Source organism: Fopius arisanus, unplaced genomic scaffold, assembly GCF_000806365.1.
Source record: "Fopius arisanus strain USDA-PBARC FA_bdor unplaced genomic scaffold, ASM80636v1 scaffold00099, whole genome shotgun sequence".
NCBI classification, from domain to species: domain Eukaryota; kingdom Metazoa; phylum Arthropoda; class Insecta; order Hymenoptera; family Braconidae; genus Fopius; species Fopius arisanus.
Window position 1 is genome coordinate 155,430 of NW_011887838.1, and position 25,594 is coordinate 181,023.

General features: G+C 36.4%; 4 protein-coding genes across 11 annotated transcripts; 3 read left to right on the plus strand and 1 right to left on the minus strand.

The window, feature by feature from the left end:
• Positions 1-2,072, plus strand: LOC105271000 (pentatricopeptide repeat-containing protein 1, mitochondrial). Its single transcript, XM_011312282.1, has 2 exons — positions 1-1,472; positions 1,561-2,072. Exons 1-2 carry the CDS (start codon positions 129-131, stop codon positions 2,017-2,019), a joined length of 1,803 nt encoding a protein of 600 aa, XP_011310584.1. The 5' UTR covers positions 1-128; the 3' UTR covers positions 2,020-2,072.
• vir (VIR_N domain-containing protein) lies at positions 2,064-8,083 on the minus strand. Of its 4 annotated transcripts, none has more exons than XM_011312280.1 (4): positions 7,468-8,083; positions 7,153-7,224; positions 6,954-7,066; positions 2,064-6,871 (listed from the first exon to the last, which is right to left on the minus strand). In XM_011312280.1, exons 2-4 carry the CDS (start codon positions 7,213-7,215, stop codon positions 2,176-2,178), a joined length of 4,872 nt encoding a protein of 1,623 aa, XP_011310582.1. In that variant the 5' UTR covers positions 7,216-7,224; positions 7,468-8,083; the 3' UTR covers positions 2,064-2,175. The 4 variants fall into 4 exon arrangements, with proteins under 4 accessions (XP_011310582.1, XP_011310581.1, XP_011310583.1 ...); XM_011312279.1 differs by lacking the exon at positions 7,468-8,083 and adding an exon at positions 7,309-7,444; XM_011312281.1 differs by lacking the exon at positions 7,468-8,083 and having other exon boundaries at positions 2,064-6,354; positions 6,439-6,871; positions 7,153-7,444.
• A 103-nt stretch (positions 8,084-8,186) lies between these two features.
• Rpn12 (regulatory particle non-ATPase 12) lies at positions 8,187-9,434 on the plus strand. Its single transcript, XM_011312293.1, has 3 exons — positions 8,187-8,397; positions 8,562-8,634; positions 8,711-9,434. Exons 1-3 carry the CDS (start codon positions 8,290-8,292, stop codon positions 9,328-9,330), a joined length of 801 nt encoding a protein of 266 aa, XP_011310595.1. The 5' UTR covers positions 8,187-8,289; the 3' UTR covers positions 9,331-9,434.
• An 838-nt stretch (positions 9,435-10,272) lies between these two features.
• Positions 10,273-25,431, plus strand: LOC105271007 (mitogen-activated protein kinase kinase kinase 10). 5 transcript variants are annotated; one of them, XM_011312295.1, is made up of 11 exons: positions 10,273-11,116; positions 11,306-11,500; positions 12,384-12,827; positions 15,325-16,168; positions 17,085-17,331; positions 18,000-18,116; positions 18,416-18,619; positions 20,073-20,102; positions 22,264-22,675; positions 22,741-23,094; positions 23,160-25,431. In XM_011312295.1, the coding sequence occupies exons 2-11, from the start codon at positions 11,319-11,321 to the stop codon at positions 23,917-23,919; spliced, it is 3,594 nt and encodes a 1,197-aa protein (XP_011310597.1). In that variant the 5' UTR covers positions 10,273-11,116; positions 11,306-11,318; the 3' UTR covers positions 23,920-25,431. The 5 variants fall into 5 exon arrangements, with proteins under 5 accessions (XP_011310597.1, XP_011310596.1, XP_011310600.1 ...); XM_011312294.1 differs by having other exon boundaries at positions 10,273-11,500; XM_011312298.1 differs by having other exon boundaries at positions 10,273-11,500; positions 22,807-23,094.
• The last annotated feature ends 163 nt before the right edge of the window (positions 25,432-25,594 follow it).

The following is a 25,594-nucleotide window of genomic DNA, read 5'->3' on the forward strand; positions in this document are numbered from 1 at the left end:
ACCTTTAATAATTAATAGAGTAAATAGAAGATAGAACACGAGTTGGTTACCGTGAAACAATGACTTACTCTACCCTATAGAAAAACCATAATTCTTTAAGAAATAAATATAAGGGTTAAGTGGCTATAATGTTATTAATACGGCTGAACCGTTTAAAGAAATGTTTAAAATTCGTGAGTGTGGTTAAAAGCTTTGATAATAGTCGGCAACTCAGTCAAATGGTTGAGAAACAATTGCCCTACAATTACAGGCGTTACTACTCTACTGAGAAATTTGCATCTGTCAATCCAGAAATCTTTGGCGATATCGGAGGGAATAAATTTGAGGAATCTCCACTTGATTACGATGAAGAAAAACAACAAGATTTTGAAAAAAATGAGGCAGCTGTTGCCCCCAGGCTGAAACTCTCAAAGGGACAATATGCAGATCTCATCAAAGAACATATTACCAAAGGAGATCTAACATCGGCAATGGAAGTACTCGATCTAGTAAAAGAAAATCGAGATCAACCGACTAGATATATGTATACTCTATTGTTGCGGGCGTTCGCAGTTCAAGGAAATTTGAAACGCAGTTGGAAGATCTTGACTGCTATGAAAAAAAGAGCACTCAAGCCCAATTCAGCGGCTTATGTCAGTATCATCAATGCTTGTGCCAATTCGTCAGAACGAACAATTGCTCTGGATTATTTGGAAAGAATCAGAGAAGAAATTCTACTGAAGAACGTGGTGCTAAACGAGGTCCATTACAATGCTCTGGTGAAAGCCTATGGGAGACACAACTGTCTGCTGGAGGCCTTTAAGATTGTTGATGAGATGATTGATAAGAGGTTAACAATTGGCCCCACCACTTTCAATTCTTTACTATACGCTTGCATTTCTGACAAAGAAAATGGCTTGCGTCATGCTTTAGCCGTTTGGCACATGATGCAGAGGTGGAAGAAGAAACCAGATTTGTTAACATATAATCTTTTATTGAGAGCCATCAGAGATACTAAAATGGGAGAGTTGAAAACTAATGATATTTTGTTAAATAATTATGAGGGCTCGAGAATTTTAATCAGCGACTCACTCAATCCCGATTTGTTGTCACATCCTCCAGTCGTCTCCAAAATTAAATTATCCTTTAAACATACTGAGCAACCTGAAATGAGCTCGAGGGCTGCATCTGATGCTGTTGTCGCCATGGAAAACCATGAAGCTCTTGAGAATTTCAATTTGGAAAAGATTCATGAAAAAAATAAGCTCATTTTATTCGGAGGGTTCACTGGATTCATGCAGAGACTTCAAGCCGATGACATTAAACCTGATGTCAAAACCATGACCTTATTATTGGACGTTGTGCCGAATTCATTAGCTATCGAGAATGAGCTCATCAAAACAGCTAGAGCAAACAAGATTCCCTTGGATATTGATTTTTTCAACATGCTCATCAAGAAAAGGAGTTTTAGAAAGGATTATAAGCAGGCCAAGGTGAGAATAAGCAGGGCCTTTAATAAAATTTATTTTAGAGTAGGTCAATCGACAGATTGATACAGTTGGTGTATTTGTATTTTTTCAGCAAGTACTCGATGATATCCAAAGAGAGAATCTCGTACCTGATATGATCACCTGGGGAGTGTTAGCCCTTGGTTGTCACACACTGGAAGAAGCTACAGTTTTTCTTAATGGACTCGAAGCCACTGGTCACAGTTTGAATCCCGTGATCGCTGGATCTCTTCTAGGAAACGCCTGTTGTGCCAATAAAATCAACTACATCCTTGAGATCCTCCGACTCATGACCATACAACGCATTTTTCCCACTAACCACATTTACACTATTCTTGACAAGTACAAGTTTAAAGTTGAAGACGCTCTCAAACGCAACCGATCCTCCAAACTTTACCGAAATGACCAATTTCGAACGAAATTTGAAACCTTCAAAAATCGCTACGAAAAATTTCAACAAAAATTCAGGCGTGAAACGAACCATGAACATATCAGAAAACGAAAGATTCAATCACTCAAAACAATACCATAAATTAGTAAATAATTAAATAATTTTCAATAAAGAGGTCAATGAAATTTGATAAATTTGTGAAAAACATTTATTTCAATATTTACATGGCAGGAATAATATTTCATGCCAAAAAGTTGTACAATAGAATCGAAAAGAAGTAAAAACAATTTGAATATCTTATCTAAGGTAGGGTGGTCGAGGTTCAGCAACCCAAGTACGACACCTGTTGCCGGAAATAACCCCTCTGGGTGGACCTGAGCCTCTAATACTCAATTTGTTATATCCGGTAGGTCCAGTAGGTTGAGCCCCGCAAGTTTCCAAAGCTACAAAATCATCGACATGAAGTGAAGGAGGCCTTGAGGTGTTTGGGGGTCTAGACCTGAAAGGATCGGCGCCCCTGCCCACCGCTCCAGAGGACATCCCTCCCCGGGAGGTGACAAATTGACTCCTTCCCCTCATAGGAGTTACGAACGGCTGCTTAGTCTTGTTAACAATGCAATTGTGTAATCTTTGAATATCCCTTGTAACAACTCTACCCTCCTTGCTCTTTAAACTTTCCATTGATTCTGTCAGTGGAGCCTTTGAACATACAAGTTGAGTTTCAGTTAATAAATTAAAATCCGGAGGTAACAATTCAGCAGCTAGAGATATTAAATCGACTGGAGTTGATTCGTAAGTAATCCGAGGAGCACAATGACGTTTTCTTGATCTGGCTGGTGAGAAATTGGCCAATCTCTTGATTGATCTCTGGGAGAATTGATTCAACAGTGCTTCTGGAGTTGGTAACAGAGGCTCCAACATTTCTGGTATTGGTTCCTTCTCCTCTTTCATCTCCAGCGCCGTTTTCAAATCATTCACCAAATCCTCACTTGTACAAATTTTCTCAAGTGGATGGGGAGTCGATCCATCCTTTTCCCACATAATCAAACTTGCCAATTGAGAGTATCTCAGATATAAAGACCGTTTGCTTGATTTACCACAGGTAATGAGACTTTCCAAGAATGAAACAGTTAACATAGTTAAGCTATGATCGTTATCAGAATTATTAGCTTCCTTTTCCATCAAACATCCTACATGATCTAAAAATACCTTAAGCGCCCCTGGATTATTTTCCAGACAGCTTTTAACGTGATAAAGACCATAGTTATGTTTTGTAAGAGATAGGAGAACACGAAGACTCATTTCCAGAATAATCTTTGAATTTTTTCGCGAATTTCCCAAAATATCAATCAAGGCAGTTAAAATGGTAATTAAGGGCTCTTTGCTGGGGACCGAGTGAGTTAATTTGATCTCGGAGGGCTCAGATGTGTTATCCTGGACTAAAGTCAATGTATCATCGCAAAGAGTATGAAAAACTTGCAAAATTTCATATTGAACATTGATGTCGCTGGTGTTTTTCAATGTGGCACACATCAACTCTACCACTGGTGGATACTTTTGATCGGATTTCACTTGAGCTCGTGATGTTGGACTCATGAGTGTGAGCAGGGTGGCTTTCACTGGGGGATGAAGAGTGAGATCGTTAAGAAGAGCCAGTGTTGGTATGTGATTATCCAATGGTGCCGCTGTAAGAATTCTATCCAATAAGCATCTTCCAACGAGTAAAGCCGTTGGTGCTGCTAAATCACTCAGTTGTTTACATACTGTCGATAGAAGGGTGAGAAGAGGTTCATTCCAAGAGGCACATAGGAGTCTCAGTGTCTCGGCTAGGTTGCCAGCTTGTGCTTGAAGATGAGCAGACCATAGTTTTCTCACTCCCAGAGCTCTTACTATATTCTTCTCATGATTATCAACCTCACGTAAAGTAGGTGGCAAGAGTCTCGCTAAGAGCTTCAATCCTGGCAGGAAGTTGCACGCCCTCGTGGAAATCATCTTCAAAACTTCTCCTAACATTTGCGTCCAAAGAGACTTGGCGATATTTCCAGTGCCGTCCGAGTCCACTGCTTTTGTGAATAATAAAAGGCTTTCTGCTATTTCATCTTGGAGAACTTTCACGAGATGCTCACACTCTGGAATAGCATCGACTAAAGAATAAACTCCAAGAAGTGGAGATACTGGAGTTAAATCCTTGAAATCGCTAGCCATACACTCAACTAATCGCTGTAAAAGCGCTCGAATGAGCCTAACACATGTTGTTAATAGACCAATTAGAGCCAGTCCTCTTCGACCACTTAATGCTGCTCGATGAAGGAATGGCTGTTCGTAGTAATTTGTTAAATTCGATAGAACTGCCACGAGAGATGGTAATCCGTCAGCGGCAAACAACTGAGTCAAAACATTTTTGTGCTTCAACTCCATGTAAGACTCCATTGGATCAATGTCTCCATTAGAAGAGAAGATTAAATGGTAAAGAATTCTACAGGATGTTAGCAATTCTCCGGGAAGCGCCGACGACTTGTCTGTATATTTGCGAATTATTGACACTAGAGAAGAGACATCGTTGTAATTCCAATTGGCGTGCGGAAGAGCAGTATTGAGATAAGAACTTATATCACGAAGAATGACTTGTGTTGTTGAAGCATCTAGAAGAGACGAGGCTCGAGTCTGGAGAATTTCAACATTGTTCGAGTATTTGATGGTCATAGATATTATTTCAGCCGAGAATTCCGATAAATCCCTGTCGGCTAGTAAAGGCATTAAAATATCCATAAATGTCCCTATAGATATCACTGAAATAATGGCATATAAACCTTGGGAGTACCTCAAGAAGGAATAGAGTTTCTTCATTATCATCCAATCGGTTTGATTCGAAGTTTTTGACATTTGTGAGTGTTTTAAATGGGCTAAGCACTGGGTGATTTGAAGACGCCAGGCAATGTCTGCTCCCACTCCTGGCTGGTTATATCTGAGAGCTTTGAGAATGGATTTAGTAACTTCAGTATCCTCTAACAGATATAAAAGACCTTCTCCACTATGCGTCAAGTCAATTAGAAATTTTCTAACAGCTTTTATCAATTCCATCGACGAATCTGGCTTCACTAATGCCAACAATATTAATTTCATTAAACCATGATGACTGAAGTAGACGATCAGGTGCTTCTGAGGATTTCTCTCAATGTCTCTTTCAAACTCAATCTGCATACTCACTGGTAACTGGCGCTTAGGCTGTGCCATTAATGTTGGAGCAGAAGTATAAGCCTGAGTCAACTCAATAGTTTCAATTTCCTTTAGTCCTGTCATTTTTATTTGACAAAGTAGTTCATATACATGAATCTTCCGCAACAAAGAAGTCAGTGCATATTTGAGTCTGGCTAATTTTGCCTCATCCAGCATTATTAGGCTCATTTTATAAAGATTGTTCTCCGACATTAAAAAGTTATCAACAACTTTTGGACTAATGAGAGCTGCATCAAGAGCTCTGATTGCAGCAAGTTTGACAGGGAGGGCAACATTCTCTCTGATGCACAGAGTCAAGAGCTTACGGGGAGCGTCTACTTTTAAAAGTACTTCAGGACCCATTTGAAATGCGCAAATAGCCTCTGCTAATCTCACTCCTACCTTAATATGCCGAACTTTGTACGCAGGCTGAGGTTGGGCTCTTGCTAATTCCATGTCTAAACCTGTATTAACTATTTCCGATAAATCCTCAAGATCCTTTGCCTCTATATCAGATACAGAGTTTAAATATAAGCATAACAATTCACAATTATGAACGAAGCTCTCTTTCTCCTGGCCAGGTGCATTATTCAAATGGACTACAGACTTTGAAAGAACCTTGAGGATGTCTTGGATCTTTTCACCATCCTCTGATTGAAATTTCCGGTAAACATCAAATTTCAGAGGTAGTGGCATGAGATCTAGTAGATCTGGAGGCTCAAGCAGCTGAAATTCTGCAGATATATCTGATTGGTAGTCTGTACTAGATGGAGGGATATCATCGTTCATAAGTTCTTCGTCAGATAGAATGGGCTCAAAGGGTTCCACTGTTTCGGGTTCGGGCTCTTCACACTCTCGTTCTATTTCTTCTTCTTGTTCTTCTTCGTCATCTTGTTCTTCTTCTTCTTCTTCTCCTTGCTCTTCTTCTTCTTGTTCCTGGTGATTTTCCTCTGACTCTTCTTCATCTTCTTCTCCTCCTTCCCGTTGTTGTTGTTGCTGTTGCTGTTGCTGCTGCTGCTGCTGCTGCTGCTGCTGCTGCTGCTGCTGCTGTTGCTGCTGCTGTTGTTGTTGTTGCTGTTGTTGCTGTTGTTGTTGCTGCTGTTGTGCTTCTTCATCTTCCTCTTCAGCTGATATTGATTCTGGACTTAGAGAAACGAGAGAATCTGGTGGGGGAGATGCAGGTTTCTTTGAAATTTTTGAAGAGGATTTCGTTGACTCTTGGCTCCATTTTTGAGAGAGGTCTGGAGGAAGGTCTGCAGACTGTTGAATAATTTCAATAGTTTGGATGGATTGAGGGATGGATAAAGAGGTCGTAGGGGGTAAAGGCTCTGGTTGAGATGATACCTGAGGCTGAACTAAGTTGTTGTCATAGTACCAGTCCGGTTGGAGGATTTCCGAGGTTTCAAGTGTCGTTGGAGTTGGTGGCTCAACTGAAACTGCAACTGGAACTGGAACTGGAACTGGAACTGGAACTGGAACTGGAACTGGAACGGGAACTGGAGCTGGAACTGAAACTGGGGTAGTTGAGGTTGAAGAATGAAGTTCGGAGGGATTAGAAAGAGACTTGGTGAGGGATCCGTAAACAGCTAGGGTTATTGTGGTGTACCAGCCGCGGAGGACAAGCCCATCAGTAGGTATCTGTTTTCTTTCACATTCCAACTGGATATTGACATTCTGCTTGTACTCTAGTCCTCCCAGAGATTCAAAAGTTGATGCTCCAGGCTTGCTAAGGTCATTCACGAAGAATTCAATCTCAAATTGTGAGGGATTTGTAGCTCTGAAATATTATGAAAAATCAATTTTATGTAAAACTTGAAGGAAATCAAAGAGAGGATAAAGACATGAAAGAGACTAATTACCCGAGCCTAACGCCTCCTGGAAAGTCTGCTTGTACTCTTGCACCAAGAGGAATTATTCTAACCTCACTGATGTAAACTGGCTTTGGAAATTGCACCAAATCTAAATTTAATTCCTATTCAATAATATAGGAAAAAAAAAATCAATTAATGCATCATCTATCATAGATTCCAATACGCCAAATATCTACAGTCCATTTACCTCGGAAATATCATGAGAAAATGTATCAAAAAACAACAATTCCGCATTATCCATTATTTTCATATAAAGTCACTGAAATTTATTAATATGCTGTCAATCAAAGAGTAGAACAATCCTTCAGTAATATATTGCTTTCGATCAACATTTTTCACTCACGATCACTTACAGCTAATGACATTTTACAAGTAAACATAGAAAATGTACTAGTGTCGAAAGAGGTTATGTATATTATGTGGAAGGGGTAGATCGGAGCCAATGAAAAGCATTGAAAGCGAAATGTGATACATAGCGGTGACGCCTGAACTAATATCGAACCTCGAGACGTAGCGTTAGTTACTGAATAATGATAATATATCTGTTGCATATATATGATATATCTCTACTACTCATTTCGCCATATTGTACAGCTTGCGTCTTCTTGGACATAAAGAGCGTTGGAAAATCCTGTTAAAAATCACCAACTTCCTATACTTTTTCCTCGCTTATCACCATTATCATCTTCGTCATCCAAAGCCCTCAACCATCCCTTACTCGGATTTCAAAAGCTCCATTCAAAAGCACACCAGCAAGACTAACGGCCAGAACAGCCAACTTAGTCCGCCTAAAAGCCAAGAACTTAAACAAAGAGCGGGAATATTTGAAAAAATTTTATAACGACTGACAACCCCCCTGGTTTCAGATTCTCCAAATCGATCGCCCTCAAATCACCCTAGTCTGAACAATGCGAGCAAATTCATTATGATCTCACTCATAGCTTATATAGGAAAATTAGTATATTATGCAACCTACGGGAGATTTTCTTTTTGCTCTTTTTTTTCGACCGTGGTGCATATGCTATTATATGTCTGAAGGGATAAAGACATGGTATATTCATTATCACAAACTCTACTTCACATCAATAAATAAACTCATATAAATCACATACCGCAATCAATAAGCAAACCTCGATCCTTACATCCTTCCTCAACAATTGTTGTTGTCTTTATCGACAACCACTAGTTATGAAATATCCCCATAGAGGGACAACGGCCGCGCGAGACATTACAGTCCATCAGTGCCAAAAAAATCGAAGAAGAAGGAGAGGATTTCGCCATATATTGTGCTTTCTCCACATAACCTTCTCACAAATATAATAAAATGACAGCTCTCAATCAAATTATAACGCTGTATCAAAATTTGAAACAGGAGTGGACGAAAACACCATGCAATCTGAAAAAATGTGGTGATCTGCTGAATCAGCTAAAGGTATGAAAATGTTACAACAACTCATGAATTTGTGTCAAATTTGTTTGTCATCATCTCGCCATTTTTTGAAATTATTCTTATATTATTATATTATAAAATCTAATGAAATAAAGAATAATTTGGAGGATGGTCAATAATGTTTTATATTAATATTTTGTATTTAGGTGGGCCTTACTCATTTAATGTTTCTGCCAACATCAAGTAGTTCAGCTTCCCAAAAAGAGCTGCTCATTGCACGTAAGTTAATTAAATAACAAATAATTTCTCTTGGATAAGAAAAATGTTATGTTAATTAATAATGTGACATGATTAGGAGACATTCTGGAGATGGGAGCACAATGGAGTATCGCAGCAGAGGATATTCCCTCGTTCGAGCGTTATATGGCTCAACTAAAATGCTATTACTTCGATTACAAATCGGCCCTTCCTGAGTCAGCCTACAAGTATCAACTGTTGGGGCTGAATCTCTTATTCCTCCTTTCACAGAATAGAGTAGCCGAGTTTCACACAGAATTAGAGCTCCTACCTTCTGATCAAATCCAATCAAACGTATACATCAGACATCCGTTGAGTCTTGAGCAGTGCCTCATGGAAGGATCCTATAACAAAATTTTCTTAGCAAAAGGCAATGTACCTGCAGCTTCCTACACTTTTTTCATCGATATTCTCCTCAATACTGTACGCGATGAAATTGGCGCCTGTATGGAGAGTGCATACGACAAAGTATCTCTCAAGGATGCTGCAAGAATGCTCAATCTTAATTCCGAACAGGACACTCTAGCTTTTGCTAATAAAAAACAGTGGAACCTCGCTAAAGATGGCTATTTCTATTTCGGTCCAGCCCATGAGAAGAAGACAGAGGATCCCATCCCATCCGCTGATCTCGTCACCCTCGCTATTGATTACGCCAGGGAACTTGAAATGATTGTCTAATGTCCTCATTAAATTCTCATTTAATTTTTTTTTTTCATTTTTCCTTCGTGTAAGCCTCCAACTTAATAAAATTTATAATAACTTACCACCAATTTCTGGCATTATTCATTCATTATTTCGGAGATATGTACTTTTTGTCGGGATTAAGAGTATTTTCCTAAACCATCAACATTTCCACTTCTGCACCATAATATTACTTATTTGTTTTTTTTTTTTAATAGTAAGTTTCCGAATAGATGGTGATAGAAGACGGTCGAAAAAGAAAAAAAAAAGTAATGCAACTGTAGATATATTTTCTTTGAGATGAACAAATTGATGGCGAGCTTCTGAATGGCTTTTATCATTTTTTTCCCGTTCAGACCAAAAATTTCCTATTCACACACAGACATTTTCAAAGAATGCTCTATTTTTACAGTTCAAACCATTCACCATAGAATTTTTGGACGATTACAATTACATTCGGAAACGAAACCAAAAAAATATTGAACGAATTAGCTTTTTATGATTCATTATGAACCGTTATAATTATATCAGAAGTATTTTTTCACCAAAAATTCAAGTTCATATTGTCATTCTTGTACTTGCTAGAGACTGACGAATGATTGCGACGTCAAAATAGAAAAAATTGATACATCTCAAAGAATTTATATAGATGTGTAGTAATTGTTCGATTGATTGAAATAGAGGACACTTGGTGTCGTCGAAGAGGTTGAAAGGACAAAACATGACATCCATTCGATATTTATTTGAGATTTTCCATAAAAATGGTTAAAAAATGTATTTAGATGAACTTTGGCTTGATTTCCGAGGAAATGGAAAAATTGAGCGATTGAGCGAAATAAAATGCACATGAAAACTGGGCTGCAGTGGCCGTCCATCTATATATATATACATATATAGATATGTAATGTAATGGGTGGACCAGGCAGGACACGAGGGGGATTGGTGGGGCCCGTGTCAAATCTCGTGAAAATCAAACATGGCGTCAGCTAGGTTATCACCGTGAAGTGATGGTGTTGGACATTGAATAATCATTGATTATCTCAAATTTATGTGGATTATTATCATCAGCGATTGTCTAACGTCAAGTGTTGCGTCCCCCAAAAGACATCATCATATTGAATAACCAATAATCCCAACAGGCTCACCTCCAACTCCCGGTGATCGGCGTGCAAACGCCATCGTAAACAGTGGTTTTACTCGAGCATTCACTAGTTCCATTTTTTTTTCTCTTTATTAATTCTTCAACTTTTTCTTCAACTGACTCCTTAACTTGCAAAGTATATAAAAGACAGGGAGGGTGTGTTGCTCGAAAATATGGATATTGTTTAAACATTGGAGAGGTGGAGTTTATTTGGCTTGAATGGGTTGAAAGGGTGGTTGATTGTTGATGTGTGGATGTGGAGTGAGGGTTGAGATTGTTTCCTCGTGGAAGGAAGGGTTCGAGCAAGTTATTGTAAGAGGCTACCGGTTTGTCGATAATTCATATTGTCATAGATACACGGAGACTTTGACTTTTGACAAATAGTGTGGAGTTTAGTGTACTTTAAAGATACTTTTTAATGTGATGTGTTTTTTTTTATTGTCTTATTATTGTCGAAGTTAAGTGATTGGTGGAATTTTGAGAGGTTTTGTTTTAGACGGTTAATGAAAAATATGAATATGAAAAATGTCATGTCAAGATTTGTAAAATTTTCATTAGAATAATTAATTGGCGTGATAGTAGGAGCCCAGTATTGCTGAGGATGGAGGTGAAGGTGGCTTTTAAATGACTTTTTAAAAAAAGGTTTGGTGAGTTTATAATAAAAATAAAAATAGAAAGAGTAAGAGGAAGAGGAAGAGGAAGAGGAAGAGGAAGAAAGATGATGAGAGTGAAGATGGTAGAGTTATAATAATAAAATAGATAAGTTGAGGTTGAAGGAAAGTTGAAAGAAATCTAGAGGGAATAGGAGGATCATAAGTTAGGCTGTTATAGAAGTGTCAGACATATGCCGCCAGCCGGGCTATCGGCTAAAGGCTTGTCTACCTTGATGGACCACGGACAACCAGATGCTCGTCATCGGAGCGAGCGGTTTCTTCTCCATCCCGAGAATGGCGCCTCAAAGCCAAATACACCGAGTACAGCTGCATCTTCACCCAGATATCATAACACTCACAATAGGGACCCTATGTGAGTTTTTTCCATTGAACAACCCTTTTCCTTATTAAATATATCTTTTTCAAAATTCATTATAATACATGACATTAGTTTGCAGATAAAAATCTTCAACAGAGGATGTCAGGCTTTGATCAAAGTAAACTTTGATCCTCTCAATATCTCAAATATAGTAATTACTAATCTAGTAAGCTTATTAGTTAATAATTACTTATTTCTCATCAACCCGTATAGATTTTTCTTTTCCAATTACTCAAATTCGTCATCCGATATCGTCTGTTGAAGACTTTTGTCTGTAAACTTGGGGATCATGGACCATAGTAATCTAGAAAGAAGCTAACAATATCCTCAAAGGAAATCATAAAGTTCTCTCACACGATCCGCGTGTGCTTCCATTTCAAGTTACGAGGAGTTTGGGACAAAATTTTCTAGTAGTTAATTAAGTCATGTTAATGGATTCTATTATTTTTATGAATTCTTATATTGTCGTTAATTCTTAAATTTTTCGATTGCTGGTAAAATAGAAAAATAAGATAAGATAAGATAACTTATTTCTAATATGAATTTTTGATTAATATCTTGGAATTGGAAAAAGAGGTAAGAGATAGGGAGCCCCTTCTGTAAAGTCAAGTAATAAGCCGGGGAAATAAAAAGCTTCTTCGAAAAAGTCATATCTTTTCGGTGAAAGTCAAATAAAAAATAAAGGTGGTTTATCTTATTTTCGCACTTTGCATTTGACAAATGAAGTCAATTTGTAATTGTTGAATAATGTGCATTGGTATAAGTGGCTCAAAAGTGGTGACTTGCATGATTGAGGGGGCGTTGGGCATTGAGTAAATAATAATTTAATAGCATTTTGACAGCATCAAATGTTAAAATATTGATTGTTAATTTGCAGTTACGGTTATTCGTACGATCGGACATCATCATCTAACAATATGTCTGATAGCAGCATGTCAGATACACACAGTGGTGGTACAGCAAGGACTGTGTCTCAACAGACAAGTCCTTCACACGCCACCCACTCCTCATCCCACTCTAGGCAAGAAAAATCATCGGTGATTGTCACAGTAATGTGGAAATACATTGCACAGAGTGAGGATGAATTGACACTTGAACCAGGTGAGCAGGTCGAAGTGCTGTCCAAGGATTCGAAAATATCCGGCGACGAGGGCTGGTGGACTGGTAAAATTTGCGGAAAAGTTGGCATCTTCCCAGCTAATTTTGTTATTGCAACTGATCGAATATCCATATTCGATCATGTACAACCCATGGAGATTGATTTTGAGGAGTTGCAGTTGGAGGAAGTTATCGGAGTTGGGGGCTTTGGAAAAGTTTACAGGTAACATCATATTTCTGCATATCAGACATATTGTTATCAAATTTATTGATAATAACTATTAATTAATTTACCTTCTCTTTTTATGAACCATAAAAGACCATTGAAAGCCTCAATTACATTACAATTCATAATTAACATCTCATTCGGCTCATCAATTATGTCATTGACACTTCATATTTCTCTATTTCAATGTTAAAATAAAAAATCCGTCTACTACAGCAGAGACTGAGAGACAGAGAGTTTTTTAGATGTTTCCACCGGTCGATATTCATTTGTGATTATCGATGTTGAAGCGTATTATGGAACTCATTTTTTTAGCTCAAAATCATTGGAGATGCTATTAACTAGCAATACAAAGAAAAGTTGCTGTTAACATAGGTATCATTCCTGCATAATATAGGGTTATTTTGATGAAGAACAATTTACAAATGATGGGACAGTGTCTCTGCTGTTTAAAGTAAAAAATTTTCATTCAGGAAAAGGCTTTTTGTTTTTTATCTTTGTCACCTAGACAGTCACGGAATTCCTCAAACTCCAACATTTTAAACAACAATATAAAACAATACAACTCGCTAGTAATTAGAGCACCTGAGCAAATTCATTATTTCTGCATATGAAGAAATTGGCAAGCTGTCATTGCGTTTAAATTTGTTCTCTAGATTTTTGTGAGAAGAGAACTTTTTTTGATAATTTCTTGACAAATATTTCGTTGAAGCTTTTAACAACATTTCAAAAATTCCTATTTTTCACTTAAACATTTGTTATGAAAAATGAAATCATCAATTCATAGTCGGATTGCATTGTTTATGCTGGTAAATGATAGAATCACTACTAATATTAATCAAATTTGAGCAAGGAGATGTTCTTCAATGAGTGTGTGATCAAGTTAAAAGGGTAAAAATGGCATCATTACTTATCAAGTTCTACAATAGCGTTATTTTCCTCTTATAATGATGTCCTTTAATTAATGATAGTATAACGACATGAAAAGATACAAGAACCATAAGAAAATCACTATTGACTCTTTATTATGAATGCCGGAAAATTTTCTAATGAAAGTATCTCTCTATATTAGGTGGTTTGAAGAGTTCAAGAGTTCCATTCGAAAAAAAAAGAAACATTTTTTTTTCAGCACTGGTTCTCCCATATGATTTATACAGGAATAAATTTATGAAGGTGTTTGAGTAGACAATAATTTACTAATAATTCATACAGAAGGAAAAAGAAAATTTACATTTCTTTGTCATTTTGTCATTGAAAATGCTTTCCGTTTTTAAATTTTTAAATATGAAGAATCACAGATGATTCTTGGAGTGCCTTTAGTGCTCCCCTACAATGTAATCAGGGGACGGCCATTTTTTTTACCTTTAATATAAAATCAAAAGACAGGCTCACTATAATTTTTTTCCCCTTTATATAATAATTGTGGATACTTTGGCACCTTTTTTTAATTTCCGTGCTCTATTGCTAGAGAAAATGGAATTATTTGATCAAAATGATAAAACAAAATTTCCCACAAAGAAACGCAAGATTTTACAACAGTTTCACGTAATTTTTCACGGAATGACATTTTCTCCCGTATAATTTTTCCCAATTTTTTATCTTCGCGTGTATTCAGTATTCCAAGACTTGACAAGATTCACTGGACACTTCAAAATTATATTCCACCGTCTCGCCCTCTAGATCAATAGTAGTAATGTTTTCTACTGGTCCAATCATAGTAATTTCAGAGAATTCCATAAAATAATAAATAAATCCATAAAATATCAATTGACTGACATTCTGATAGTTCTCCTTCTTGCACCTCATTAGGTTTTTCTGTGCATTTCAATAGCAATATTTCATGATTTGAGTTGAACATTTCGTTATGAAAATTCTTGGTCAAAACAGATCATATCACTTGAGGGAATCCACTTGGCTGGATGCATGAAAAGAAGAAAGTGATCTGAAAGTTTGTCACGTAAATTGTGTAAATGGAAGAAAAACTCTTTGAGATTGTAGAAAAGTAGATAGTAGATAGTAGTCCTCAAGGAGTCACTCTAAAATCTCTCTCTCTCTCTCTCTCTCTCTTATGGAAGGCATTGACTAGACACATGACAAAAGGCCGTATACATACCGTATGGACTTTGGGAATTGCTCAGATGATTGTGCTTATCTAGCTAACCATCACAGAAATCTATGTATTGACTCGAGTGTCAGGCTAACGCAATGGGCCTGAGCTGAATGAGTCAATAGCCTTGGGAATGAACGAATGAAGTGGAAGAACTGGTCCAACCAGGTGGGGAGGCAACTCTCCAAATGCCTATATTTATGTGTATATTAAATATGCGCTGAATTTTTTACCGTGTCATTTAATAAGAACATTCGTAACATTAATTCGTTTTCAAAGATAATCATGATGTTCCTCTTGTTAAAAATTAATGTTTTAAAATGTTTCCTTGGACCGTCGCCCGATAGATGGAATTTTGAATATTCAACTGATTGAATAATTTTGCAGGGGATATTGGAGAAAGAAAGAGGTAGCCGTGAAGGCTGCACGTCAGGACCCCAACGAAGAGCCGAGCGTCACTCTAGAAAATGTTCTTCAAGAAGCAAAGCGCTTCTGGCTTTTGAAACATGAAAATATCGTACAACTGGAAGGTGTCTCACTGAAAACCCCTAATATGTGTCTTGTAATGGAGTATGCACGAGGTGGAAGTCTAAACAGAGTGCTAAGCGGTCGAAAAATTCCTCCTGATGTGTTAGTCGATTGGGCAATTCAGATCGCTCGAGGCATGAATTATCTTCACAATGAAGGACCCAGTCGACTTATCCACAGGGATTTAAAAAGTTCAAACGTTTTAGTAAGTGAGCCCATTGAGAATGATGATCTTCATTGTAAAACACTGAAAATCACAGACTTTGGACTTGCTAGAGAAGTTGATAAGACAACGAGAATGTCTGCAGCGGGAACGTTTGCATGGATGGCACCAGAAGTCATCATACAAAATACTTTTAGTACAGCTAGTGATGTTTGGAGCTATGGAGTTCTTCTCTGGGAGCTTTTAACTGGTGAAACACCTTACAAAGGGATCAATGCACTTGCTGTAGCTTACGGTGTGGCTGTCAACAAATTGACCCTGCCTATTCCTTCGACGTGTCCACAGCCTTGGAAATATTTAATGCAGGCTTGTTGGTCTTGTGATAGCCACGGTAGACCAGATTTCACTGAAATTCTCGAGGCACTTGATGATGTGAGAAGTGCTTTTGCTGCCACTCCCCATGAGTCCTTCCACACTATGCAGGAAAATTGGAGATTAGAGATCGAAGAAGTTCTCCATGGATTGCGCATGAAGGAAAAGGTAATGGAAAAAAAAAAAATACTTTCACTCCCTTGAAATAACATGATCAAACTTTAGAGAAGGTGAAATCAGTTTAATCGTTAAATAAATTAGAGAATTGCATTATTTACTGGGTAATAATGGAGAGTTGGGTCTGGCATAAAATATCAAATCTCAACAAATTTGTTTCCTTGTTCTCTAATGTAATATCTTATTATGGAAAATGTGATAATACTGAGTACAATTGAATTCATGGAAATTCCATAGCGAAGTATAATATTATGTTTGTATTACTCATAAAATTCTTCTCCTTTCAATGCGCTACAAAAGGCATGCCGTTCTTTAGAAGAGGTAAGAGAGGCTGCAGCTTTAAATATATTATATTAAATTGACTATGGAAGGGTAAAACTGAATCGATATATCAGAATTGCCCTTTGGAATTTTCTTGCCAAATTTTTCTTCGACAAGATATTTTTCGATAGGTTTCTTCTTAAGTTGTTAGGTTTGCACGATTGCTCGAGGAAATACCCGAATTCTCGTTGATAGATACATTTCTCTTGATTTTTCACCTTCCAGTAGCTTGCAGAAGAATTTTCACTTAAATTCTTCAATTAACACAATGAAATTCAACCTGCCAGCATGGATGCCAATCTTTTGTTTGGCCGGTTGATGGGAATGGTGATGGGAAAAATAATGAGTAAGATTCTCATGTTTTTTTTTCTGAGATTGGAGATGATTGATACACCTAAATTTATCAAAAATATTCTTGGGAAAAAACGGTGGTGAAAATGCCATTATGCGTTATTAGTAGGATTATATAGGGAGGAATTTTGAATTTGATTGATGTGTATAAAAATTAATGAATTATTGGAATTGTAAAAATTTAGTTATAAATTGTATTTTCCTTCGTAGATGTTGATATTTTTTATTAATTTAGGAACTGCGCTGTAGAGAGGAAGAACTGACCAAGGCTCAAGTACAACAACGACAGCAAGAGGAAAATTTGAGGCAGCGTGAGGAGGAACTGGCAGCTCGAGAAATTGATTTGCTTGAACGAGAGATAACGGTGATGATGATTCAGCAGCAGAGCACACCGACACCTAATAAAAGAAGAGGCAAATTTAAAAAGTCTAGATTGAAACTCAATAAAAAAGAACCAGGAAGCAATATAAGTGCACCTTCAGGTATATTTCTTCATATAATTACATATATTTTTTTTTATTTTTCTGTTAATCGTATAATCTATTACTCAAATCTTCTCTAGTTCACGTCCGGAATTCAAATCTAGTGGGTAAAAGATAAACCGGCAAATATCCCGCAAAAGAAACGAGCATTCCAAATTGCTTCTAGATTTTCTAATCTACACAACTCGACACCGTCATTCATTTGCAGCCGAGCTATCGAAAAATAGCCAATAATTATCTATTTCTTAGGGCTATTATTACGCCATATTTATATATATATATTTTGCCTTATTTATTGGAGATTCATTTATTGGTGAAAACTTTGGCTTGAAATGATTAACTCCTCTGCATTTAATAAGAGGGTACCTTATAAACTCTTCGATGGTCGCATGCCTGAATATGTTTTAAAGAAAACATTGTTTCCATTGGATGTCAAATTGGATTATTATTAATTATTTAAGTTATAAGTAATATAATGGAAAATAAAAGTCTAATAAACGACCCTAATGGATGATTGCTGAAGAGCACGTCAATTAGTGATAGAAAATAAAGTGTTGGTGGATTTGAAGATGATTGGCGAATCTCTATTAATGTTTTCGTATTTATCAAGACAAATTGAAAAAATTTGAGGTGAATGTAAATAAGGAATGTAAATTTTTGTTCGGCAGACTTCCGGCACACCATAACAGTTCAGCACACGGCGTTGGAGCGCAAGAATCGGAATCCTTCTCGTCCCAACAGTCCACCAGGCTCACCCTGCATACCTCGATTGCGTGCTATTGCCTGTAAGCCAAACCAGCCGTAAAATTCACAAATCTAATAGTGAAAAATTCATTAATTTGAGAAAAAAATATTGTTCTTGGAGAAAAGTAGTAGTAAAGCGTTGTCTGACTGTTTGAGTTGCTTCTCTAGAAAAGTAGTGAGTAGTTGGTAAAATTTTTGAATAGCTTTTTTTTTTCAATACTTTATTTTGAAATGATGAAATAATTGGAGTTGGTTTTTTGATGATATATTTTTAGTGGATGATAATGATATGTTGTATTATTGTTTGGTTTTTATTTGTGGATTTGTGGATTGTATTTAGTACCGGCAGACGGAGTTAAGGGTAAAACTTGGGGTCCATCAACACTCCATCAACGTGAGCGCGGTGCGATAATCACCCAACCACCCAATCCAGCATCTCCCGGTGGTAAAAGATGGTCACGTTCAGCGCCAGATCTTGAAAAGACACCATTACGAACGGCATTACTGGCGAGCGCACAACGTTCCCCGCTGCTCCAAGAAATAGGTAACCCAACTAGCAGAAAATTGTACTCATCGGCGAATAATCTTATCGACGATCATGATGATGAACATGATGATGAACATGATGATGAACATCATATTGATGAGGATGGTAGAGATTTGAGGTTTTTGAGTGAATTAAAGGAGTCAATGAGTAGCAAATTGGATAGATCGACAATCGTAACTACCAATTGTGCATCGTTCGTCATTATAAAGAACACTAGGATTAATAACTCATCAATAAATTCGATAAATCCACAAAGTGAGAGTAATTTCGTGCATAGCGTGGCGTCAAGTCTCGTCAGAACAGCCAAAAGAGTTAAGAGTAAGAGGAGAGAGAGAAGTAAATCTAAAGAGATCAAACGACGCGACAGCTCTGAATCACGATTGAATTCTTTGGCTGATTTTTTTCGATCACCCTCAGGCTCGAGAAAAAGCTCTTTAGCCTCGTCCGAAAAGGAAATGAAGAATTCGGTTATTGTTAGAGTTAATGATAATGCTAATGCTAATGCTAATGCTAACGCTAACCCTAACGATGGGCTCGAGTCTAGTCCTGAAAACTCTATTGTCAAACCTGTCAGGCATAAATCTAGAAGTGCAAAGTCACCATTAAGAGTTTTCAATAGAATTAGAGCGTGGGGCAGTCGTGATGCTCTCGATGGAAAGCAACAGGTTAAAGTCCAATACAGCCTACTAGAAAACTCCATCATTATTCCTGATCTTTCAGATGACGGTGATAGTCTTCCTAGTTTTTTGGCAGCCAATTCGAGAGAAGGCATTGATTTTGAGAATCTTGAGGCTCACTTTAATCATGACGCTCAGCTAGATGATAAAGCCAATAAGGGGCAAACCAAGGCAACCAACTCCATAAACTTTATTCACAAACCAACTTTCACTTTTCAAGATTTTAACAGGAGAAGGGACAAATTTTGTGTTGGTGAGGTTAAGAGGGCTAAAAGTACTGAGTCTCTGGGAAATTCTGTGAAAAATCAAATTCGTGAAAACAACTTGCAACAAAAGTTTGCCGAGGCATTAACAATAGCCAGTTTAGTAAGACGTCATTCTGAGGGAATGCATGCCAACGAGGATGGCGAGAACCCTGTTAAATCGCCTACCAAAAAAAATTAGTTATTTTAAAGTTAGTGAAATTTATAAAAATTACATGTTGGCCGATTAAATAGCCGCAAAGTCAGAAAGTCCGTTACAGCAACTTTTCACCAAAATTTTTCTCCCCCTTTGAGATTTTCCATAACCAAATATTCAATGCAATCATATGTTCATTATCAAATGTTAGGGTGATTTTTTTATAGATAATATAGACAACAAGAGCTCCTCACTTTTTATCCCACCCCACTAGCTCGCCCCATAACTTGTATAACATATTTCCATGTGTAATTGTATGCTCTTTGTCATTTTCATACCGAATTATATTTTAGAAAATTATCTCTCTATCACAGGTCTTTCCGAGGAAAATATCCATTCTACGCGTAAGTTCAATACATTCGATTGTTCAATAACAAATTCAATTTGGTAATAACCATCGTTGAATATTTTGTTGTTTTTATTATTATAATTTTAAAAAATGTTGTCCCAATTTATTTTTTTTTCTCCTCACTATCGTACGTCATGTTCCAGTGAAATGCATGCATTTTTCGTACTATTCTATTTAAATGAAAAAATTCTCCATCTTTTTTTGACTATTTGACATAGGACTTTTTGAGAACTCTCTCTCTCTCTCTGTCTCTCCATCTCTCTCTCTCTCTTTCTCTCTCGCTCTATATATATATATGTATATGTATATGTATATATATATATATATAAAGTTGAAGATGTAAAGAACATTACTTGTGGATAATTTTTTACATTTCAATGGATTATCTATTTAGTAGTTGTATAAGGACATTTGTTTAATTACTCATTGAACGGCATTCGGTAATTAAAAAGTGAAAAAATTATTTAGCATAAAATAGTAATTGGTTGAGGGACCAGCTACCAAAATTTTTTTATTATATTTGAACATTCAAGTATTAAAGGTGATTGATTAGGTGGATATTGATAAATTGAAAAGAGACCGTATGATTAAATTGAATTGAAATGCTCTTTCGTTGCCAGCGGAACGTGATTTGTTTCTTCATTATTTGTAATCCAAAGAAAGAATAATAAAACAAAATTAATCAAATATCATTAATTAATTAAAAGTTAAAATTAAGTTGAAATGGTTGAAAGGATAATGACGGAGATGGCAAAATATGTAAAGTAAAAATTTGTTGGTGTTGGTTTAATTTTTCTCCTTTCATCCAAATTTATATTCCTTCCTAAAGATTCATAATTTTCTAACCACAGTAACTGTCAACATACGCTATTTCTTCAATTCATCATTTTTCTCGAGAAAAACAAATTTAATATCTTTTTTCCGTCGTCTATTCTCTTACTTATTAAATAAAGTATTGAATTGTGTTTTGCTTTGGTTTTTTTTTTTTTCTCATTAAACGACAAACGAGTTTTGTAATTGAATAAAAAAATTTAGGACGCGTAACAACAATAGAAATAAATTTTTTAAAAGATGGGAGAGAAGTGATATGGGCACACATTCGTGGAGACAATAGACAAAAATATGCACACATTTGTATTTAGACATAGTTTGTTTTTAAATAAAAGCTTTTCAGTTGGACACGTTGAATTTTTTTTTGTAGTTAATTTGTTTATTTCAATCCTGTGTTTGCATGGCGAACTGTAACAAGTCACTTCATCTCATTCCGGTTATTATTGGATTATCTCGGGGAAAAGTGATGCCAAAAGTATATGAAGATTCTCACTTATCGAGCAGGCCAATTTTTCCTTACAATTCACCAATTCGATCGTCACAATGGTAATCAATAGTTTCTGAGATAATGCGATGATTAATAGAGATGGTATATCACATGAATATATTTTATTTATTCTCGCCTCATTTTTTTTTCATATGGCGATGGCGATATCTTGAAAATCAATCAAGGAGAAATAATGTTGAGCGTATATGATACCCTGCACGATACCTCCTACATTCCTAACTTGTATCACTAAATTAATTAAGCAAATCCAGTCAACCTAAATTCTACACCTAAATCCTCATGCTCATTTAGTGGATAAGCCTACTATTATTTTCCAATTAAACCTACTCACACTACTCATATCATTAACATTTCATCCATACCAACGTTCTTCTTTATTTGCTAGTTAATAGTTAATTTGGCATAAAAATGTAAAACATTTACTTGCATGTGTATTGAGTAGCGGGAGGACTCAAACGAGTCAACATATTAATGCACCATTAAAAAAAAGAAGCATCTATGTTAAATTTCATTCTTCAATAAATCACAATATTCCAAGGAAAATGCAATTTTATAAAAACATTAAAAAAAAAAAAAAACTAGTAAAAAATAGAATGAGGTAAGAAATCTAGTTTAGGGAAAGACTGTGGTTTTTCCCAAATTTTTGTCATTGTATAATATGATATAACAATAGTTATTGAATCTAGTTATTGCTCTGGTTAATGAAAATTTTTATAACAAAAAAAAGCACAAGGAATGAATGGTAGGGTGTTATAATAAAGAAAACGCTCGGAGATGAGGAGTGAAGAGGAAAAAAAATTATAAATTAATTTTGTAGATTATTCGACGTTACCATCGGATATATGTACGGAGTGGATGAAGACAGATTATCCATTGAAAGGGGGTATGACGGTACCGTATATCATGCCAATGCCAATGCCAACGCTTTATAATGGAGAAGCTAAGAAACCAAAGCTAGGGGCCATTGAGTTATTGCTGTATAACATTGCTGCTATGCTCGCAGGCGTAGCGACAGGCTTCGATGTTAGAATTACCAATGTCTCACCAATTCATCCCAGATTACAAGCGAAAATTGGTGGCTGCGAGGAGGAGGAAACGGCAAAGTGGTGGATCGATAATAATGGCTCCAATCGAAATTCTGCCTATTTGGCCGATGACTATGACTTCTCATCCACCAGTGGATATCCACATAATACCTATCATGGACCTGCACGTCATTATAGGTACAGGTAAATAATAAAGCTGTCTAAAATAACTCTCACTTGGCTCAAATATTTTATTTTTTTTTTTTCAGACCTTTTTTGAATACAATGGGGGGTATAGCTCCAGGTCTCTCACTAAATGTGGAAAAACCTCTTAGATTCACCGACTCACCTCAGCATTATACCTGCAATAGTACAACGAGTTCGAAGGTGCCGACACCAAGACCACGTAGAAAAAATTCCAGTGCAAGTGTCAACGAGGAAGTCTATTCGCCTGAAATTGCTCGGGCAGATCGATTGGTTGAGAGAGTACCTACCATTTACATGGCAAATGTACCATCTTATCCGGAGCTCGGTCCACCGGTTTACACCATTGTGCCTCCCGAGTGGAATAGTAGTAGTAGTAGACCATCGGATTCTCCCTATTTTTTGCCTCCTGAGTATCAGTAAGTTTATGGAAAATCCTTATTTAAACAAAATATTTTAATAAATTAAATTAAAATATTTGCAGTGAGAGAATGATTGAATATCCGGAGTTGCCTCACGCTTACGACAATCCAAGTAGCTTGAACAGTTTCGTACGAGGTGGCTCACGAGCATCTACTACTACCAGTACCACCACCGCCACCACGACAACCACCACCTACACCCACCATCGAACCTCATCCAACGTTTCTAATACAAGTAATTCGAGTAATGTAAATGCCACTTTTCACCTCGAGGACGAGTCTGAGTTTGTCCCTTATTCCCCCAGCCACTATTATCAACGGCTGCCAAATCCTCCATGTACAAATTTTGGATACGTAACCCAGGAGTATAGCCCCTACCCTCAACCTCCTTCCTTTCTCACTCGTCAAAACTCCCACGAAATCAGTTCAAGCACAGAGAGAGAGAGGCCGAGTAATCTCGAGGCAGTCACTAGATTGCGATCCAGTCTCAAAAAGTCACAAAATTACACGTATTCACCGAATAAAAGCACAACTAATAATTATCATTCTGGATCAGGTACTCCCACCAATCATACACCCCCTGACTCATTAACTTCTGAGGACTCGAGTTATGTATCCGCTAAGGATAATCAGATATCGAGTAGTAGGGTAAGATTTTCACCGGTGACATTCGATCGAGAAATTCTGAGAAATTCTGATCACATTGATATAGCTCATACGCCTGGCCAGGAGACAATCACTTCACCCCTTCAAACTAGTCGTCGCTTGTCTAGAAATCGTAAACCTAGTATTTCAGATCTTGATAGGGAATTTTTATCATAGCACTGGCTCATTTAAATTTCGCTTCCCAATTTTCTCACTCTTTTCCTTTTCTGTGGAGATTAATTTAACTGATTCCCAAAATTCGAGTCTAAATGAAGTAGGTTTTTTTTTGTCACTTCAGCCGTGAAGCACTTAGTGTGTTTGTGTAAAAAAAAAAATAATAATAAATAGCCTGCGACGTCTGGAATCATATGAATTAGAAAGATAATTCATTGTTAGACAATCCATGAAAGAGTGCGTCACGGACTGAGTGATAATGGATAGTTCCGCAGATTACATATGCTTAGACAAATTTATCAACACAAAACTTAATTGTCAATAATAAATCAAGCTTGTATCAATGTTTTCCGCTAAATTTACCAAGTTCAACGATCAAAAAACTTGATTATGGGAGATTTAGTGTTTGACTTCACCAGAGCAATTATTTTGATGCAATAATGGCAAGGGTTGCAACTTCTATTCTCAAGATAAAATAGTGGTGGTGTGGCTTCCTCTCACTTGTATTTTTTTTTGTAGATTGTTGGTACAACTTTGATCAGATTGACTCGAATAAATACAGAGTTATTGAGCTTTCTCATTATCATTATCAAGTGGCATTTTGGTAATGAGACAAAATCTAGAGCTGGATTATTTAATATGGATGAAAGCCAAAAAGGGGGTATTTTTTTGAGGATTGATCCGATGAAGAGTTGTATGGCGACTGCAATACATCCTTAAAAAGTTGAGAGTCGAAGAGAGGAAGTTATTATTTGAAAAATGGGTTAATGTACAATGTACCATTTATTAAGACTTATTATTTTATAGATATGTAATAGACTGGAAAGTTGAATGAGAAAGAAGAGTCCTCTTCCAAATAATCCAAATATTTGTACCATTCGAAAGAACACTGCCTTCCTTAGGAAACTACTTATTTTATAAATAAACTAAAGGATATTTGTATTTCCAGTGAAAGTTCACCATCTGATCATTCCATTTGCATTCTTAAATATTCTTGTTAAGGTAATAAAAAAAAAGTCGCATTATATAGTTTGTTTTTGAAAAGACCGCTGGAAGTATAAGAATTATCAGTATTTTCTAGTGCATTCGATGTACATGAAATATACATTCCGTATTATTAATAATACGTAATCGATTGAAGAGAGTTCAATGGTGATTGATAAATTTAGGTAACTTAGACTGGACCCTTGGAAACTTATGTTTGGGGTTTTGTCCGTTTTAAAATGATACAATTAGGAAATAGAAAATTTTTATAGTGATTAAATATGATATTCTGCGGTGCTAGCTATCACATATGTACTTACTCAATTACCAGACGTGAAGAAAATTGTGTGTGTGATAATGGATTATTTTCCACAGATTGAATAAATTAGTAGGTTTATATATTATACTTTCGGCCGCTAATTGCATACATTATTATTATTATTATTATTATATAAGGTGACGTACTTAACATCTAAAATGTTAAAACTAGCCCAAGTTGTATTTATTTAATTAGTTAGCTATAGGATATTTGTGTATTATTTTCGAATTTTCAAATTCGAATAGTTACCGTCTTTATTGTAAAATTGATTTATTTCTATTTAATTTATATGTAGTTGAATAGTCAATTTCAATTGTTATCGAATCACCGAAAAATTTAATTTCTTCATCATTCACCAAGGCTAATTCTATTATT

Bases quoted from the DNA above. Each gene is read 5' to 3' on its own strand.
- Rpn12 (XM_011312293.1), top strand. From the start codon at position 8,290: ATGACAGCTCTCAATCAAATTATAACGCTGTATCAAAATTTGAAACAG. The intron at 8,398-8,561 runs GTATGAAAATGT...TTTTGTATTTAG, and splicing joins ATCTGCTGAATCAGCTAAAG to GTGGGCCTTACTCATTTAAT. The intron at 8,635-8,710 runs GTAAGTTAATTA...TGACATGATTAG, and splicing joins AAAAGAGCTGCTCATTGCAC to GAGACATTCTGGAGATGGGA.
- LOC105271007 (XM_011312294.1), top strand. From the start codon at position 11,319: ATGCCGCCAGCCGGGCTATCGGCTAAAGGCTTGTCTACCTTGATGGAC. The intron at 18,117-18,415 runs GTAAGCCAAACC...GATTGTATTTAG, and splicing joins TCGATTGCGTGCTATTGCCT to TACCGGCAGACGGAGTTAAG. The intron at 20,103-22,263 runs GTAAGTTCAATA...TTAATTTTGTAG, and splicing joins GGAAAATATCCATTCTACGC to ATTATTCGACGTTACCATCG.
- LOC105271000 (XM_011312282.1), top strand. From the start codon at position 129: ATGTTATTAATACGGCTGAACCGTTTAAAGAAATGTTTAAAATTCGTG. The intron at 1,473-1,560 runs GTGAGAATAAGC...GTATTTTTTCAG, and splicing joins AGGATTATAAGCAGGCCAAG to CAAGTACTCGATGATATCCA.
- vir (XM_011312280.1), bottom strand. From the start codon at position 7,215: ATGAAAATAATGGATAATGCGGAATTGTTGTTTTTTGATACATTTTCT. The intron at 7,067-7,152 runs GTAAATGGACTG...ATTATTGAATAG, and splicing joins TTTCTCATGATATTTCCGAG to GAATTAAATTTAGATTTGGT. The intron at 6,872-6,953 runs GTAATTAGTCTC...ATAATATTTCAG, and splicing joins CCAGGAGGCGTTAGGCTCGG to AGCTACAAATCCCTCACAAT.